The 18,390-nt window shown below is 43.7% G+C and overlaps 6 protein-coding genes across 6 annotated transcripts; 4 read left to right on the forward strand and 2 right to left on the reverse strand.

The window, feature by feature from the left end:
* Positions 1–69: 69 nt before the first annotated feature.
* VTP01DRAFT_4725 (uncharacterized protein) lies at positions 70–919 on the forward strand (the record flags this gene model as incomplete). The annotated part of the gene is made up of 5 exons (XM_069383438.1): positions 70–118; positions 184–349; positions 400–613; positions 670–777; positions 836–919. 5 exons carry the CDS (start codon positions 70–72, stop codon positions 917–919), a joined length of 621 nt encoding a protein of 206 aa, XP_069244139.1.
* A 339-nt stretch (positions 920–1,258) lies between these two features.
* On the forward strand, positions 1,259–4,434 carry VTP01DRAFT_4726 (uncharacterized protein; the record flags this gene model as incomplete). The annotated part of the gene is made up of 14 exons (XM_069383439.1): positions 1,259–1,312; positions 1,368–1,456; positions 1,508–1,820; positions 1,880–1,977; positions 2,034–2,148; positions 2,213–2,346; positions 2,399–2,480; positions 2,545–2,703; positions 2,769–3,045; positions 3,103–3,226; positions 3,281–3,416; positions 3,470–3,864; positions 3,927–4,197; positions 4,258–4,434. 14 exons carry the CDS (start codon positions 1,259–1,261, stop codon positions 4,432–4,434), a joined length of 2,424 nt encoding a protein of 807 aa, XP_069244140.1.
* Positions 4,435–4,737: 303 nt separating this feature from the next.
* Positions 4,738–6,159, reverse strand: VTP01DRAFT_4727 (uncharacterized protein; the record flags this gene model as incomplete). The annotated part of the gene is made up of 2 exons (XM_069383440.1): positions 4,738–5,532; positions 5,587–6,159. 2 exons carry the CDS (start codon positions 6,157–6,159, stop codon positions 4,738–4,740), a joined length of 1,368 nt encoding a protein of 455 aa, XP_069244141.1.
* A 2,253-nt stretch (positions 6,160–8,412) lies between these two features.
* VTP01DRAFT_4728 (uncharacterized protein) lies at positions 8,413–11,829 on the forward strand (the record flags this gene model as incomplete). The annotated part of the gene is made up of 12 exons (XM_069383441.1): positions 8,413–8,482; positions 8,546–8,611; positions 8,678–8,797; positions 8,857–9,318; positions 9,374–9,454; positions 9,512–9,696; positions 9,756–10,649; positions 10,708–10,906; positions 10,962–11,057; positions 11,133–11,235; positions 11,296–11,682; positions 11,745–11,829. The coding sequence occupies 12 exons, from the start codon at positions 8,413–8,415 to the stop codon at positions 11,827–11,829; spliced, it is 2,748 nt and encodes a 915-aa protein (XP_069244142.1).
* A 67-nt stretch (positions 11,830–11,896) lies between these two features.
* Positions 11,897–14,791, reverse strand: VTP01DRAFT_4729 (uncharacterized protein; the record flags this gene model as incomplete). The annotated part of the gene is made up of 6 exons (XM_069383442.1): positions 11,897–12,278; positions 12,334–12,701; positions 12,771–12,950; positions 13,017–13,915; positions 13,973–14,104; positions 14,185–14,791. The coding sequence occupies 6 exons, from the start codon at positions 14,789–14,791 to the stop codon at positions 11,897–11,899; spliced, it is 2,568 nt and encodes an 855-aa protein (XP_069244143.1).
* A 713-nt stretch (positions 14,792–15,504) lies between these two features.
* Positions 15,505–18,352, forward strand: VTP01DRAFT_4730 (uncharacterized protein; the record flags this gene model as incomplete). The annotated part of the gene is made up of 8 exons (XM_069383444.1): positions 15,505–15,548; positions 15,609–15,756; positions 15,826–16,341; positions 16,410–16,506; positions 16,566–17,437; positions 17,499–17,785; positions 17,852–18,185; positions 18,245–18,352. 8 exons carry the CDS (start codon positions 15,505–15,507, stop codon positions 18,350–18,352), a joined length of 2,406 nt encoding a protein of 801 aa, XP_069244144.1.
* Between the last annotated feature and the right edge of the window lie 38 nt (positions 18,353–18,390).

The following is an 18,390-nucleotide window of genomic DNA, read 5'->3' on the forward strand; positions in this document are numbered from 1 at the left end:
TAGCAGAAAAGACTGCGCGTTTCTTCGCAAGACAAGTGACCTCCGCCGCCGTCCGACGAGTAACTTTGTATGAAGCTTAAAGAACTCGAGAGTATACTGCAAGATTGTGCTGTTTTCGGTGAGAGAGATTCTAGGCGTAGTCAAATCTTGCATAGCTTATAGTTGACTTTTGGAGATCGGCAGACGATCCAAAAATCCAGTATGAGCAGTATCCAACAACAGCTCATTTAGCTGCTCGTATGCTTTACACTGCTGATACCGTTTACGACGATATCGAAGATAAAGCTGTAGGCGATTTTGGCTCAGGTTGTGGCATCCTAAGCATCGCTGCAAATATCTTGGGCGCAAGGTAACATGAACTCGTATATCCAGCATTTGATGATGCTAATAGGGCTGAAGTTACTCTGTCGGTTTTGATATTGATCCGGATGCGATACGGATAGCTCAAGAAAATGCAAACGAATTTGAAGTGGATATAGACTTTATCCTTACAGATTTGAATCATGCGAACTTGGATCGGTTCCGTGGTTGCTTTGATACCATTGTCATGAATCCACCGTTTGGAACCAAAAACAAGGGCATTGACATGATATTTCTAAAGAAAGCCGTAGAGGTAATTCACATGGCATGCCGAGTATGTAATAATGCAAACTTATCAGAACGAAGTAGCTTGCTAACACATCGGTGTATTCACTGCATAAAACTTCGACTCGCGAGCATATTATGAAAAAGGCCAAAGAATGGGGTGTCGAGTGCCAAGTACTGGCAGAAATGAAGGTAAATATATACCTGTATTTAGTTGTCACTATTTGTGCTTAAACTGCTTCTCCGTTAGTTTGACGTGCCTATGATGTACAAATTTCACAAGAAAAAGTCGGTTGACATTGCCGTCGATTTTCTGCGCTTCAAAAAGCGATAGTGACGAGCGTAGACATGGAAATCAATGTAATTAAACACATAACTGTCTCCGTTTCGTTCTCGGCGAGCTCTGAGATGACATGTATATATATTTATCTTTTTGACAACATTCATAGCGAAGCAGGCAAGGACAAGAGCATGAACCTGTAAGCATCTGGAGCATGATCGCGTAACAGCATTTTCATCCCCGCCCTGGTGCATTTGTAACTAAAACCCTTTTCCCCTTTGTCACCAGTGGTGGACAGTTAGCCGAAAGAAACTGGCCTTCTGACACGTAAAAGTGTGACGATCTTTACCCTAACTTCCATTTGTGAATTGTTCTCCTTTCTTTCGTTTCGCAATGCTTCAAACATCTCGAGCAGACGCTACTCAAGCCGATGCATACGTCGATTGGGTAAATAACAGCTTGCACGAGCTTCACCACCTAGCTGTCCTAACACCTACGTTAGATCAATGCCTTTGAAAATATCTCGCATCGAGTGCACCACATTTCTGATCTCTCGGACGGCATCATCCTGTTTGAAGTGCTCGCCGACATGTAAGAATCACGTATAGACGCAAGGAAACTATAGCTAATTCCATATTTAAGAGATCCAAAATGGTTCAAATCCATTCGATCGGCTGACGTGGGTGAAAACTGGGTTCTCAAATTCAATAACCTAAAGAAACTGCACAAACTTGTTTCACGATACTACGAGGAAGTGATGGGTCGAGATATCGAAAACCTGCTACCGATCAATCTGAACTCCATCGCCAAAGACGATGACATTCGAGAGACGATTAAACTGTGCCAACTGATTATCTGCATCGCCGTGCAATGTCACAAAAACCAAATCTATATTGGAAAAATCCAAAGCCTGTCGCAGCAAAGCCAGCATGCATTGATGCTCAGTATTGAAGAGGTTCGTCACGGCACCTTTGCAAGAAAGGATATCAAATTTACATGAACTATCTTTATTAGGTAATTGGCATCATTTCTGGAAATGTCGCGGAACCGGATAATGGCAGCGCAGGCGGTGTCGCAAGAACTGGCGACACGTCCATCAGCGGATATAACGAGTAAGTTTCAATATGCAAATGCGAATAATGCGATATATCAGCTAACAATTACATAGCAGTGCTGGTGTACGACCTAGTGCGGAGCTAGCTAAAATTCTTGATGAAAAAGCTGACCTCGAAGCACAACACAAGCAACTGATTGAAGAACATGCTCAGCTGCGACATCGCTATGTACGTCTGATAATAAGACCTTTGTTCACTATGCTGATATCTAACTTCAAGGAAATTTTCTCAGGATGAATTGGAAGCCGAAAAGGAAGACCTGCAACTTAGATTGCGAGAAATGGATAAAGCCGTTGAGCAGGCCAACGAAACTGGACGTGCAGATTTTATTATGAGAACAGAGATTGAGCACCTGAAACAAGATTTGTAGGTTTTATAATATGATCAAGTAGGCCAAATCAGCTCACATTATTTGCAGATTGCGAAGTGAGGATCGTCGCCAAGAAGTTGAAATGCTTTTGGATACCCAGAACGAGACCATTGAGGATCTCAAACGAAAGGTAACGTTACTTTAATTGTTGAGCAGAGGTTCTGGATTTACACTAATGCCTTTTTTTTTCACAGAAAGAGGAGCTGACAAAGCAAGTTGAACAAGCAGCGAGGTTAAATGATCAACTAGATGAATACCGTCACGCTGCTGAAAAGCTTCAGAAAGCAGAGAATGTAATTGAAAAATATAAGAAAAAATTGGAAGAAAGTGCAGACATGAGACGGCAGCTAAAGGTAACGATTAAATGCAGTAATTTTTGGAAAGTTTGGATATCATAACACTAAAGTAACTGATGCAGGCATTGGAAGAACAAAATGTATCTTTAATGGATCGCAATCAACAAATTGAAGACGAGTACCGCAAAGTATTAGCATTCAAGACGCTTATGGATTCATACAAGGAGCAGATCGCGCAGTTGGAAACAAAGAACAATGAGATATTACGCGAGAAGAATAAGCTGGAATATGAAATTCGACAAATGACGAAGAAGATGGAAATTTTGGAAGCAGAGCGCATGCGCGACCTAGATAGAATCCAAGCACTCGAGGAAAATTTGCAGGAGGCTGAACTTGGCGGTAAGCAGTACAATGTAGCATTTATTAAACGCCATATATTAATAGGTCGTGAGATAGGCACTATGGAGCAAGTCATGGCCAAGAAGGACGTCTCTGGAATAGATGATGACATGGATCTAGATGATGAACCTCTCAAGGATTCTTTGGAGGATTCACTCAAGGAATCAAATGTCACTGAATTGTGAGTTAAGATATTGGTTGTATGCTAACGGAAGCTAAAAAAGACTACAATTAGAAAACTATCCAAGCGTCGTCTGGAGCGACAGATTAAAACATTGCAGCAGGAAAATGCTGCTGGCGGTAGTCAAAAGGCTGTTGTCCTTCAGCATCTCTTGGACGATGCAAATCGCCTGAAAGCACAGTTCGAGAAAGTAAGTAATTCAAATATACCAAGTAGCAGGAAATTAACACATTATTTCTTTAGAACTATTTGGAAGTTTCTCAGGAGCGAGATATACTGCAAAGTGACATGGCCCGCATTCGCGAAGGAATACCCGATGCCCTCGTAGACCAATCCCAACATACATTGTCCTTGCGACTGCATATTATCGATCTGGAGAAGGAATCCAAATCATTGCGTGACGAACTGGAAAAGTTACAAAACAAAGTTGCAAACGGCAAAGTTGGATTTGATGGCGATGTGGACGGCAACGAATTCATGCAGAGATACAAGGAATTGGAGGAACGTTCGAAACAGTTGGAGGAGCAGACCAAGCGACAACTTCAAGACATCAACAAGTTACTGTTAGAGAAGGATATGCTGCAAAGCCAAAGCATCGAAACAAAGGACTTGCTTCTAGAGAAGGAGCGTCTCAACAGGTCAGGATTTGCAATTTCGTTGAGATTACATACTGCAAGCTAATTTATCCTTCATGCACCAGCGAGATGAAGGCATCCCTGGCGGTATTCGAAGCCAAAGACGACGAACCTTTAAAGCAGCAAAATGCACATCTTCAACAACAAACAATTCAGCAACAAGAGCAGCTTCATGAATTGCAAGTGAAGCTCAAAAAGGCCAAGGAGTTTATTAAGCAACAAGACAAATTGATGAAAGATCGCTTTGCTGCTGACAATGCTGGCAATTACGACGAAGCTGTTAGCTCGTTGAAGGCAGAGCTGGCGCTCAAAGACGAGGAAAATGAACGACTGAAGGTAAACCTGTCGGATAGCCTGTCTTTATTTACTGTGCTGACTGAATTGGTTTATCTACAGAAACAAATTCACGAGCTTCGACTGCAGTCTCGCCGCGAACAGCAGTTGATGATGTCGGCCTGGTGTGACCTAGCACGACGAACTCACAAAGATCTAGTCAACTCCAAAACTCCTAACCCGAACTCATGGCTCGGTCAGCAACGGAGGATCTTGGATAGTCAGCTGCGACGCCGTTAAGTAAGCAAAAAGAGACAAATTCCCTTTCTAGCAATTTTTCGTTTCTCGTTCCAATTCTTGTTTAATACCCTTTTCCCTTCTTACGCGCTACTAAACCCCTCGCTCAATTCTTTCCCATGCTTCATATAAATTAAGATCGTGTGGCCCCAAGGCTATATCTATGTAAACCTCTCACCATTTTTGACTTCACTATGCAGAATATATACATATTTGCCATATGCATGACTTGGATTTCTTCAAATGTAAAGTATGCTCATTTTAAATATATACATACATAAAGGAGGATATATTTGTTTCCTTTGTTCAAAAACAGATAACTTTTCCTTCGGACAAAACCAGGAGGTTGTTATCCGCTTCCGAAGTTACAAACGGAGGGCAAATGACTATCTGGATAACTGTGGCGGTTTCGTCAGATCCATTCTGAAGTATCATCTTATCCAAGTCTACGTGGTCATGCCCTTCTACGAGGGGCATAGGGTATATAACAGTGTCCTGACTGTGTATTGCAAGGCTGATTTCTGCAGCGGTATCGACGAGCTTCGTAATTTTGGATTCGATTGTCTGGCGTCCTTCGTCGCTGTATATCTTGAGAAGCACATTGACAATCTCACATATCACTTTCGATTTCCCGTCAATTATCGATACTTGTACTTGGTCTCGAGATTCCTGGCTCTGCTGCTGCTGCCTGTTGTTGCTACTGCGCACAGACATTGCGGTGAGTTTCGTGAGCTGCTGCCTGAGACGTGTAGACCATTCGTACTGGCCCTGTGCATCCATGTACGCTTTGATCTGCTCGAATGCATCGTTGACAGGGAGACCAACGTGGATAGGTGCATTGTAAACAAGCTCAATGATTTTTTGGCTTATTAACTTTTCAACAAGTAAAGATACAGTGCCATAATCAAGCGCATCGCCGAGCTTGGACAAATGCTTAAATGCTGGAACAAGATGTGGCCAAAGTTCTGAGAAGAATTTGGTGGCGTCTTGTCGAGGGACCGCGTATTTCTTTAGCGAAAATGGCACGGCTGATATCTTGGATTGCAACATTGTGAGTCTCGCTTGCACAGTACTGTAATCGTCGTCTGTCGCTCGAATGCTCTATATTTTCATCGTTAGGAGAAGAGAAACAATATCCATGCAAGGGCAGCCAACCATAACATGTCTGTGGAAACTGGACGAGATTCTCGAGTACTCTTGCTCCTTTGCCGTCAACATTTCCTGTAATTTTTGATATCGCAATTCCAGTTCCCGGCATTGCTGTTCCCGTTGCTGCTTGAGTTGCTCTACTTGGTTCAGAAGATGGCCTACTTGATTTTCTCGCACAGCCGATTTTGGAAGTCGCCTTGTTCCTTGCTGCTGCTGCTGTTGTTGCTGCTGTTGGTGCTGCATACCAAGGGATACGCTGCTGTTGCTGGGGCTACTATCGGCTATCGAGGATGTGCGGGCCCTATAATCCGACGACGGCGTATCGTCGAGGTAGAACTCCTTGTCTAGTTGTTGTTGTTGAGGTCGAGAAGCTGATGCTTTCGGTAGCAATCGCTCAGTAACACTGTTGGGGTTCATTGCAGGTTCCTGCTGCTGGTGGTGGAGGAGGTGGACGTGATCTAATTGCTGCTTGGGAGGCGGGTCAGGTGGAAAAGCTGTCACCGATCGGCGTCCAGCCGCGTTGTTGAACAGGCTTTTTATACCACCACGCTTCTTGCCTTGACCCGAGGAAGATACCATATGCGCTGTATGTATGCAAAACTCAGAGAGCGAGACTCAAACCATAGTTGATTTAGATTTGTATGTACCACGACGCTGAGAGCTGCGCCTCTTCTGTCTTTGGTAGGTAATTCTATGTTTAGATGCGAGTCTTTGAACAGCCACACTGTTACTGGTCTAGCAGCATCGCACTTACCACCAAAGTCTTTAAACACATGCCGGTGCAGATAGTTTAAGTTGTATGAAAACTCTTATCAAGATCACCCTGAATAAAGGTTACTGCATTCTAATCCATCTGACATGGTCTACCGTTATTGAAAAGAATTTTGCGTACGGAAATAGACAAAAATGAATTTATGAAGGAGAATATTTGCACATTGAGGGATGCATGGCAAGGCGAAAGATAGTCAGTGTATTCAAACCCTATATTCGAACGATGTAAATAGAAAGCTTACCCGAGGTATCCCTCGTCAAGAGAGAACCGCGGAACCAACCCATCCAGGGTGGACAGCGGTATATAATTAGTATAAAGATGGGCAGCAGGAAAAAAACCGCAGACAACAGAGCGGAAAAAGCCTGCGAGGAGGGCAGAAACCAAGAAAACGCAGACAGCCAAGCGAAAAAAAAAAAAAAAAAAAAAAAGAAAAAAAAACCTAGGGGGCACTCTGAAATAAGCAGATTTTGAAGAGTAAGGGCTGCTTTCCAATCCATTATTTTCTAAAGTTTGCCTTACCAAATGGCAACCAGTAAAGTCCTAAACGGCACGTAGATATCATCAGACTCGAGATCAATCTTTCCGGGCGTTGTACGGATACTGATAACATCATGAATCACTTTCTGCACAAATTCAGCAGAAATTGACTCGTAACTTTATTTTGACTTTTGTAAACGTGGATCGGAAGCTACTATATTATTTGACTTTCTGGCATCGGTTTAAAGTTTCTGTTTGAAGCAATACGTACAGGAGGAAGGGGCCCGCTCGTTGAAAAACCTACAGTTACAATATAAATATGTGCCTTAATCTCTCGTTCCACTTATTCTTCAAGTTCTAATTCCATATTTACATAGCATTTCATTTTACACGCACTTTTCCTAAGAGATTTGACTCTTACTTGTGCATACTGCCTATGAGTGCAGAGTGGACGATCGCTTTTGTTCGAGATGACAAAGTACTCTTTCAACTATTCGGCGAATAGGTCTGCTTTGTTTCTATTTCAGTGTCATTAGGACGTTTTGGATAACAGAATCTGTGCAAACCGGCTCGTTACTTCTATTCATACTGTAGCGATCAAGTGCAAGTACGGTGTCGTCGAGTTACGATATTTGGATCTGCTGCTTCTAGCTGTAATAGAATATATGCATATATGCAGCAAAAGAATAACAGCACTGAAACCATTAAGCTGGTTTAATTGACTTATTCTAAACAGTAATAAAGGTGGTTTTACGACAGCAAAGCTGTCAAGAAAGGCTTTCAGAAAGATTTCATAGCCTTTTGTATCCATTGGAAATTACTACATGCACTATATTTTCTGACCATTATATTTGCTCTACATTATTTTTCTGGTAGTATAAAAGTACAGCGACGAATTGCACCAAAAACACCGGTTGCACTGTAGAAGAGCCAAGTCTACTACAAAAGACGGCACTACAAATACATTACAGGGACAGAAGCGAAAAAATCAAAAATATATCTAACAGATTCATGATGAACCAAGTATAGACACCAGCTTTACGGTCATTTTGCAAAGTTGCATGGTAGCAAGAGCATCGTGCTTCACATCTTCTTGATAGTACATAAGACCTGATGGAACTGGCCTTTGTAGTGTAACTCGTCTTTTATAGTGCAATTGGTCCTTTTCTGACTACGACGACTCAGCTGTGTGCACTATACTGTAATTACAGGAAAAATGTGTGTATGTAGCAGCTCCTTTGTCCTTTTGGGCACTTTGCACATTTAATGGGATGTCAAGAAATCTGCAATAGAATAGACGCTAGAAGCAAGCCGTCATTATTATATTTGACCAACGATCTGATATATGTGCACCTCGGCTGATGTAGCATATGCTCAAACAGTGTACCATTTTGTGGTCTCTTTTTAGCTTTATACTTGTTGTGATGAAAATCAACATTTTAAAGGCTCACAATATAATGAGCAGTGCTATTCTTGAGACCACATAGCCACCAGTAAATATCACTTGATGGCGCAGGTGTGCATAACGCGGAGTTGACTCCAGCAGCGTTTCAGGTCTCCCTTCAACGTTTCTAGCTCTAAAGATGCACGATGCGTTCCAAGTAACGACTGTCATCGATAAGGTCAATCGCATAGAGTCTATATTTGCTCACGGTAGTCTTTGTAAAACTTCATGCAAAGCTTTCAAACATGTTTAACCGTTCGCTAATTCCACAGGCGATCGACTTCTCATTGGCACGGGTGTCGGGCAGTTGCTTGTATACGACATCAAGGAACCTCTAGGTTAGAGGACCTCTGCTTGTGTTTAACGTGTGGCAAACATATATTCTGACCCAAAAGCCATTGAAGTGGCGGATGATAATGAAAAGCCGGAGGTGACGTTGGTGCGAACGATAAAGAATTTCTCGAAGCGTCCTATCGAACAACTCGATATCATCAAAGAGATCGATGTTCTAGTTTCATTATCCGGTAAATACAAAGGATTAGCTTCTGAAGAAACACGACAACCTAAACCCGTCCTTCGATAGACGGACTTGTCAGTTTACATGACCTGCGTACGTTTGAGCTGCGCATGGCACTGGGCAAGACAAAAGGCGCCAACCTATTCGCGATACAAACTATGGTAGAAATGACCAATGATCAGATACCAGTACTTACAACACGACTTGCAGTTGCCGTACGTAAAAAGCTGCTTGTCTTTGTGTGGAAAGATACCGAATTTTACGAGACAAAAGAACTCAACATACCAGACCGCATCAAGGCCATGTCGTGGGTCGGCAATACGAAGATTTGCCTAGGATTTGCAACCGAGTACGCATTAATGGATGTGGAGGCCGATAAATTGATTGAGCTATTTGCGCCAACCGGACCAGCCGAAGCAGGACCGATGAGCACGTTGAACAGTCTCTACAATATGTCTATCGGCTCTAGAGGTGGGAAACCCATGGTGACGAAAATTCCAAACAACGAAATGCTGCTTGCCCGAGATCGTACGTTGCTGTAAATATTAAATGAAGTCTTCTCCTCGCTAAATAGCACTTTTAGATGTTAGCATTTTCCTTGGACTGGATGGCACACCTACTCGGAAAGTAGGAATTGAATGGTCAGGAACTCCCGAGCAAATGGGTAAAGTTTACAGCGTGAACAACAATGGCATGAAGAATAATTTCTGAATTCATTTAGGGTATTCATATCCGTATGTGATTGCCATCCTTCCTAAACACGTGGAAATTCGGAATATACAGACGTTAGCCCTGGTCCAGCAGATCGAGCTCTCAAATGCGCGATTTTTGAACCAGGGGAAGCTGGTATATGTTGCTAGTAACTCTCAGATATGGCGGTTGACACCATACAGCTTCTCGACGCAGGTACGCTTAGTGCACAATGTGTATACAAGAATGAACGTGGTATCGAACAGATAGATTAGATCGACCAATTGGTAGAGAAGCAAGAATATCAAGAAGCAGTGAGCTTGCTGGATCAGATTGATGCCGTGCTTGTAGAAAATAAGCCAGAAAAACTACGAACAATCCGAACATTGTACGCGCACGACCTGTTCCGCCAGGGCGAGTACGACAAGTCGCTCGGTATGTTCCAAGAACTCGATACAGATCCTGCTGAAGTCCTACGCCTGTTTCCGGAGATGATATCTGGTAACTTGGTTGATTCATCTGCAACGCAATCCGAGGAGGATTTGCTGGATGTACCGCTGCGCAAGAAGAAGCATGAAGAGGAAGAATCAAGCAGACCACCTAGTGTTACATCTTCTATACGCAGCAAATCTAATGCCGAAAGGAAAGCTACGAGCCCTGTGCCGTTGACTGGTCTCAATCTGCACGACGCTGTCACATATTTGATCCGATTCCTAACTGACAAGAGACAAAAACTCTCAAAGCGCTTATATTCCGGATCACCTCGATCATCAAAGCAGTCGATCAGTCAAAGCGAAACAAAGGAGGACGATGATTTATTGCGACAGGCATCATTGGTTGACACTGCACTTCTAAAGTCATACATGATGACGAACGATGCGCTCGTGGGTCCGCTTTTACGAGTTCACAATCACTGCGACGTGCAAGAATGCGAAACAATACTCTCAGAGAAGAAAAAGTACAAGGAGTTGGTCGATTTGTACAATTGCAAAGGACTGCACAGCAACGCACTGGATCTTTTGGAAAGACTCGGTCAGCAATCTGAAGGGCCAATGCGAGGTGTTATGCCCACCATTCGGTATCTGCAGCGCCTGGGATTGGAACACTTTGACCTTGTGCTTAAGTATTCCCGGTGGGTGCTGGAAAAAGATCCCATTCATGGCATGGATGTAAGTGTGATGGACGTGATCGCCGCATGTATCGACGACTCAACAAGCTTCTTTGTAGATTTTTATCGACGATCTCGCCGAAGTGGAGACGTTTCCGAGGGATAAAGTGCTCACGCACCTAGAGTCAATATCAGGAGATTTAGCAATTCAGTACCTGGAATACATTTTACATGAATTACGAGATACCTCACCCGAGTTCCACAATCGACTTGCAATTGCTTATCTGAGCAAAATCACATTAGATGAACACGATGAAGGTATAAAATGATCTAATATCAAGTGTTCGTATTGCTTATTGATAACCATTTGTAGAATCGCGTAAAGAGCTGAGAACAAAGCTTTTGGCATTTTTGTCAAGCTCAAAGGAATACAAGGCCGAAAAGATCTTATCTCGACTCCCTATGGATGGTAAGGAAAGGGTTACAAACCAGGGATGAAAGGGGAAAAAGCAGGACAGATCCACTTACGACCCGGTCACCATAGACTTGTTCGAAGAGCGTGCAGTCCTGCTTAGTCGAATAGGTCAACACGATCAGGCTCTAGATATCTATGTATATAAACTCAAGAATTATGCTCTGGCTGAGGAGTAAGTGGAAATTTTTAGCTAGGAATAATAGATACCTCATCAAATTCAATCTGTTACTAGATACTGCACCAAAGTATACAACGAAGATCCCGCCAAAGGAGAGAAGATGTACCTGACACTTTTGAGAGTGTATCTGCAACCAACTAGCGACGAGAAACCATTGCTGGAGCCAGCACTCGAATTGCTGGCGCACCACGGTTCACACATTGATGCTTCTGCAGTTTTGTCAATTCTTCCGCTTGCAACCCGCCTCAGCGGCCTTTTCCCATTTTTTGAAAAATCAATCCGAGCTGCTAACAAGGAGCGCAACATGGATATGATTGTCAAGAACTTATTGAAAGCGGAGCAGATCCAAGTAGAAGAACAATTGACTTACTACCGATCGCGAGCTGTGAAAATTACGGAGGATAGAATGTGTCCTCAATGTAACAAGCGGATTGGAAATAGGTATGGAAACAAGCCGATAATATTCTATTCGTAGATTACTTATGCATATCTCTAATTATTAGCGTATTTGCGGTATTTCCTAACGGCGTTGTTGTACATTACTCTTGCAAAGAAAAGATTGAAGCAGCACACTGGAAGCTGCTATGATTACTTTCTTTCCTAAAATTACCAATATATACACGTAAATCGAACACGACTGCGACTACTTCTTTGTTTAATCCAATTTATGGCTCCTATGTTGTGTTTTTGCAAGTTCTCTCAGGATTTGATTGAATTCCTGAGTTGACTCAACGTGCCAATTGGCGATAGTTCGCTTGTCGGCAGGTCCTACACTGACTGTAAATAGGATTTGCGATATACCGCCGGTTTTAATCTTTGCAAGCACGCGAAACATGTCCTCATCGGTCTTGTCATCGCCAGCACATAGGACAAAGCTGGCGTCTGGATGCTGTGTAAGCGCACGTCTGATCACTTCACCCTTATTGATGACTTGAGGTCGAACTTCCAATGTCTTTTTACCAACGAGCGTTTCGACCGGTAGCTTGCTGATAACTGACTGGTCTAGATGATTCTGGCATTCTTTTGCTTGAAAAGCCCTGAACGAAGCAATTAGCATAAAATGTAAGTGAATATTTACAACTGAGGACTTACCCAAACTTGGGATCTGATGTTCGATAATGCCACGTTAATGCGCAACGCTTTTGCTCAATAAAGCTTCCTGGAGTACGTTCAGTGTAATATTTGAATATTTCAAGAACGTCTTCCTTCCAAGACATATCCAGCTGCTCGATCATGCTGATCACGGTTTTCTTGCCGGGGTCCCTGATAAAGCAGCCATGCTCACTGGAAAGACCTAGCTGAGGAATATGGCCCAGCCATTTCTCAAGTGTTGCCTGATCGCGTCCAGATACCACCCAGACGACATTGTCCGGGTCAGCGCACAATTTCTCTAGAGCTTCAACCGTCTCTTTTGAAGGTGCGGCATCTTCTGGCTTTTCACAAATGGGCACCAGAGTTCCCTTTAAGTATAATGTAATTAGTCAACAATATACATACAGCGATTTATCACAGCAATCGATCACACGTACATCGTAGTCAAAGAACAAGAGCCGTTTACCAGACTCCTTGTATTCAGTCATTAAGCGATCAACTTCCAGCTTTGGGCTAGGTCCCCAGTAAGACTCCTGCGCAGCACTGGCAACCAGGTCTTTGACAAGAGAATTTGCCCAGTAGGATGCAGTATGACTGTTGACAAATTGCGATATTTGCTGTGCAAGATAATCAGCACTGATGTATAAAATATACCCCCCCCCCAAAAAAAAAAGAGCGCCTACCAAAAACTTTTCACGCTTGTCTTCTTCTGACATGGTCAGACTTTCGTCGATAGCGGCAGCCACGTCTGCGTAATCGTAAGGGTTAACAATCAATGCAGCGCTGAGACTTCGTGCTGTTCCAGTGAACTCTGAAAGGATCAAAGGTGCGTAGTTGCCTCGTTCCTGCGCAACGATAAACTCCAAACTAGTTGTATTCATGCCATCTGCGGTGCTTGTTACAAGCAACGCATCTGCAACCGTTAGAAGGGCATAATACTCGTCACGGTCAATGTGTTGGTGGAATAACTGTACAGGGGAAAACTCCAACGAGCCGAACTTGCTATTGATGCGATTAACTGCTTCGGCCATTTTGGTATCCAAGCGAGGCGAGCCGACAACGCCGGGGGATGTAACCTGGATAAGGACGACCTTGTCGCGCCATTCTGGATAATCTTGCAAGAACTTTTCAAACGAGTCAAGTTTCTGGAGAACACCCTTGACAGGGTCTAGTTTGTCGCGGCCGACAACGATCTTTTTGTCCTTATATTTTTCGCGCATAGCCCGCATTTTCGGTTCAACACCCGGAGATAAGCAGTGTTTGCGGGTTCGATCGACGTCTATTCCGATAGGATGGATACCCAGAGACACAATGTTGCCGTTGGCATCAACACCGTTCGGTGTATACTCGAAACCGAGGATGCGCACGCAGTTGGATGCAAAGTGTCTCGCATAATTGTACGTTTGGAAGGATACAAGGTTTGCACCTAGCATCCCCAGGAGCAAATCTCGACGTCGCGGCAGGCATCTGAAAATTTCCGAGCTGACAAACGGTGTGTGCACAAAGAGTCCTATCCGAGCTTCAGGGATCATCTCGCGAAGCATACCTGGAACCAGAAGTAGGTGATAATCATGTACGAAAACTACAGATAATGATTAGATGCAATGTTTGCATAAACTCTGATCATCACGTATGTTACCTAGATCCCCCTTCTCGTAGACCTCTGCGATTTTCTCTGCAAATATATGATTGACAGCTACGTAGGCTTCCCAAAATTTGCCTTCGTCTACACAATCTGCCCACATAATATAATGTAGGACAGGCCATAGGACTAGAATTTTTACAAGTATAATTAGTCACGATGCTGTTTCTTTGACGAACCCAAACATAATTTGACTCTGCCTTTCTTACCTTGTTTGCAGTACCCTTCATAGTGGCCATGTGCAAGATGGTCATCAATAAACAAAGGCACAACGCTGTGCTTGGACATGAGCAATTGGCAGAGACTTTCGCGCTCATCCTCCGTCACTTGATCTGCCGGGATATGGTCCTTGACTGTACTGACAATGTTTCCCGTGGAACCCAGGTACAAAGTACGATAGTTTTGCTTAAGGGAATCGATTCCAGCATACATAGCAGAATGGCCTCGGCGTTGGCAAAGTCTCCAGGAAGGACTTTCGCCCAATGCAGGCAGCGTTGAGCGTCGCTTGGCAAGATGCGATATAGGTGCGCTGTCGAGGCTGCTACTACTTGCACTTCCGTTGCTCGCCACCGAATTTTCACGGCTTCGGCGTGAAGCTGCTGCGAAAAGCCGCAATTGATCAACTGTTGACATGTCACCGACGGAAGACCGGTTTAGCACGCAATCATATGGAATTTGATGCGCCACGTTGATAACCTTGCCGGATATCGGGACTGCCACGTTGCCTTGCATATTGAGCAACGCCTGCAGATGGTTAGAATCGATGCGACCGGCGGCAGTACTCGAGTTTTCTAAGGCTTCGTTTTTGTTAACCATGAGAGATATGTAAATACAACTAGGGAAAAGAAAAGGAGGAGGAAGGGAATACATGAAACCCCAGGCCTTTTTCCCTGTAATTATGCTCCGAGAGAGTCCAACGGAGATTCAGGGACTTCTGGTTCGCTGCAACCAAATCCCGCCATCAGTCGTCCAAAGAATGAATAACAAAAATAAAACCATGTCAGCTTCAACTGGAGCAGTGATCCAAAATACAACATATTAGCTTGGTTTTTTCGGTATGTATACAGGATACTGAGTTCCTTCCGTTTCCCGGGAGACCACATAGCAACAACTGCGGCGGAGCATCCCTAAATTACTGATACGGTCACCATGACGACATCCAAGCATTTGCACATGGCACTGTAATCGTTACATAAATAAATTTCTCTCCAACATCGTAATAAAGATGAATATGTATAGAATGAACATATGTAGAATCTGTTTGATCATGCCGCCGCCTTCTGTAGACCCTGTTCCGGTGGATCGACGAAGATAAAGAGTTACACTGACCAGACCGCAGGACAATACGACAACGCATTAAAAATAAAATATATCAAAGCCAAAGGCGCTTGAAGGCTTGTAGGAACGACTGTCGGCATAAAAGTGCCAATATTGAAAAGCCACAAAATTATTTCGCAGCGAAACCAAAGCGGCAGGAACCTGTCAACTGAATTCTGCGAGTTCCTGCTGCTGCACGATACACAGTGACCATGAGCGGCGGTTCCACCGAAACAGGGCTATTGCTGAAAACAAGGTATGTTTTAGGTAATGTACGTTATTTCTAGATTCCCGCTTAAATTTATTTGCTGCAAAGTTTCAAAAACATCAAAACGATCGAATCGATCTACACCGGAGGCAAAGCATTGCTGACGAACGATGAAACACTCTTAATTACGACATGCAACGAAGACATTGAAGTAACCGAACTTGCGACCGGTAAACGTTTGCATAAGCTTGAAGGTGTACGTAAAGAGAAAGATGGAGTAGTTCGAGAGAGAAAGCTCTAAATCAATCCTTCCACAAATGGACAGGACACCGAATTAGTCACCACAATGGCAGTAAAGCCTGACGGCAAACATCTCGTATCTGCCAGCAGGAGTTTACAACTACGAGTTTGGGAACTGGAAAGCGGTACATGTACTCGAGCGTTCAAGGCGCACAATGCTCCTGTCATTGTCATGGATATCGATCCGACTTCCACACTTGTTGCTACTGGTGCTGCAGACGGCGAGGTCAAAGTATGGGATATCGATCGCGGATATTGTACCCATGTATTCAAGGGCCATCGAGGTGTTGTGAGCGCCGTGAAATTCCACCATTTTAACGACAAATGGTACCTAGCAACCGGTGCAGACGATTGTGAAGTACGAGTTTGGGATCTGCAGACAAGAAAGAGCATAGCTACATTGAAGAGCCATGTCAGCGTTATCCGTGGTCTTGATTTCTCGGCCGATGGACAGACTCTGATCTCCGGTTCTCGCGACAAAGTTGTGAACGTTTGGGACTGGAAAGCGAAGAAACTCAAGGCCACGCATCCTATATATGAGGTAATCATAATAAAGATTAAAGAAACTACATGCCAGTGCAATTTATTCATATGGTAATTTTGCTGTAGACCATTGAAACTGTAGGATTTGTTCGCAAAGCAGACATTTCATGCTACGAGGAAAATTGGCAGCGATCAGAAATCTTTTACACCGGTGGCGATACCGGTAAGTCTCATACTTGGCAAATCGAGAGAGACGATATTCTCAATATTCTTCTTTCTTAGGAGTTGTTCGATTATGGGATTTGCGCAGCGGTGAACTCGTAGCAACACAGGAGCGGGAAGAAAACAGCAAACATACCATTTCAGATGTTCTCTATTCCCAAAAATCGCAATCTCTCGTAGCCGTCACAAACGATCAAAACTTCCTCTTCTACTCCATCGAAAACAACCTCGCACGCACGAAGCAAATAGTCGGATACAATGACCAGATTGTGGATATCGCCTATGTCGGTCCTCAGGAAACCCATCTGGCGGCGGCAACCAACAGCGAGCAATTGAGAATATACAATATTGAAACTCAAGACTGTGATTTATTATACGGGCACGAAGATATGATTCTGGCTATCGATCGCTCGCGCGATGGTACGGTGATCGCCACCGGTGCAAAGGACCGTACTGCCCGTATATGGAAGATCGACGTGGATGCTTCTGATGCCAGTTCCAGATATCAGTGCGCAGGCGTTTGCGTTGGACACATGGAATCTGTGGGTGCTGTTGCTCTATCAAGGAAGACGAAAAACTTTATGATTACAGCCAGTCAAGATAGAACCATCAAGTACTGGCATTTGGCAGATATAAAGTGGGAGTCGCCCAATGCCGAGTTTAAACCACGGGCGCTGTATACTCATCAAGCACACGATAAGGATATCAACACTGTCGCCGTGGCACCCAACGATAAATTCTTTGCAACTGGTTCGCAAGATAAGCTGGTCAAGGTCTGGAGTGTAGATAGTGGATCCCTGCTAGGAACATGCAAAGGCCACAAGCGAGGTATTTGGTGCGTCAAGTTTTCGCCTGTCGAGCAGGTTATCGCCACAAGTTCAGGTGATAAAACAATTAAATTGTGGAATTTGCGCGATTTCACATGCATGAAGGTAAAAGCAAACCTGCTTGTACCGTTGAACCAAATAATGCTAACTCTAAGCTCCATTCTAGACATTCGAAGGACACACCAACTCTGTATTACGAGTGGATTTCTTGACGGCCGGTCTGCAGCTGATATCTACTGGATCTGACGGTCTCTCCAAAGTATGGACAATCAAGAGCAACGAGTGCGAGACAACGTTGGACAATCACACGGAAAAAGTTTGGGCGCTTGCAGTACGGCAAGACCAGAAAGTGGTAGCAACCGGCGGCGCAGATTCCGTTGTGACCTTTTGGGAGGATATTACATTGCAAGAGCAAGAAGAAGAATTACGGAACCAAGAACAACTCATTATCAAGTAATGTATATCGGAAAAATGATAGATTAGTGCTCGACAATTAACAAAACTTTACTTCCTTATTAGGGAACAAGAATTGCAGAATTTTATGCTTAGAAAGGACTACTTGAATGCTATCTTGTTAGCAATGTCTCTCGATCAGCCATTCAGATTATTGACGTTATTCCGCCAAGTAATGGAAACCAGGTCTGCAACTGATAATGCAGATAGCATTACTGGCTCCCCACAAATCGACAAGATTATGGCAGAACTCAAGTCCCCCAACCTTGATAAGCTCTTGGGCTACGTCCGTGATTGGAATACCAACGCAAAGCATGCATATATTGCGCAGGCCATCCTGTATTCTATATTATCATCGCACAGTCCTGAAGAGCTGTGCAGTTTATCAAACGCGAAAGAGGTATATGCTAAGCTTCCGTTTCTTCCAAAAGACGCTTTTGCTAAAATTCTTTCGTTCAGCTTTTCGATGGGCTATTGCCTTACACCGACCGACATTACCAGCGCATTGATGACCTCATAACCCAATCATACATCATAGATTACACTTTGCATGCACAAGAACAGTAGTAGAAAGGAAACAATGAAAAAAGTTTTTTAATATGTAA

The sequence above is a fragment of the Rhizomucor pusillus genome (genome assembly GCF_041956525.1).
Source record: "Rhizomucor pusillus strain CBS 183.67 unplaced genomic scaffold VTP01scaffold_2, whole genome shotgun sequence".
Taxonomy (NCBI): Eukaryota; Fungi; Mucoromycota; class Mucoromycetes; order Mucorales; family Lichtheimiaceae; genus Rhizomucor; species Rhizomucor pusillus.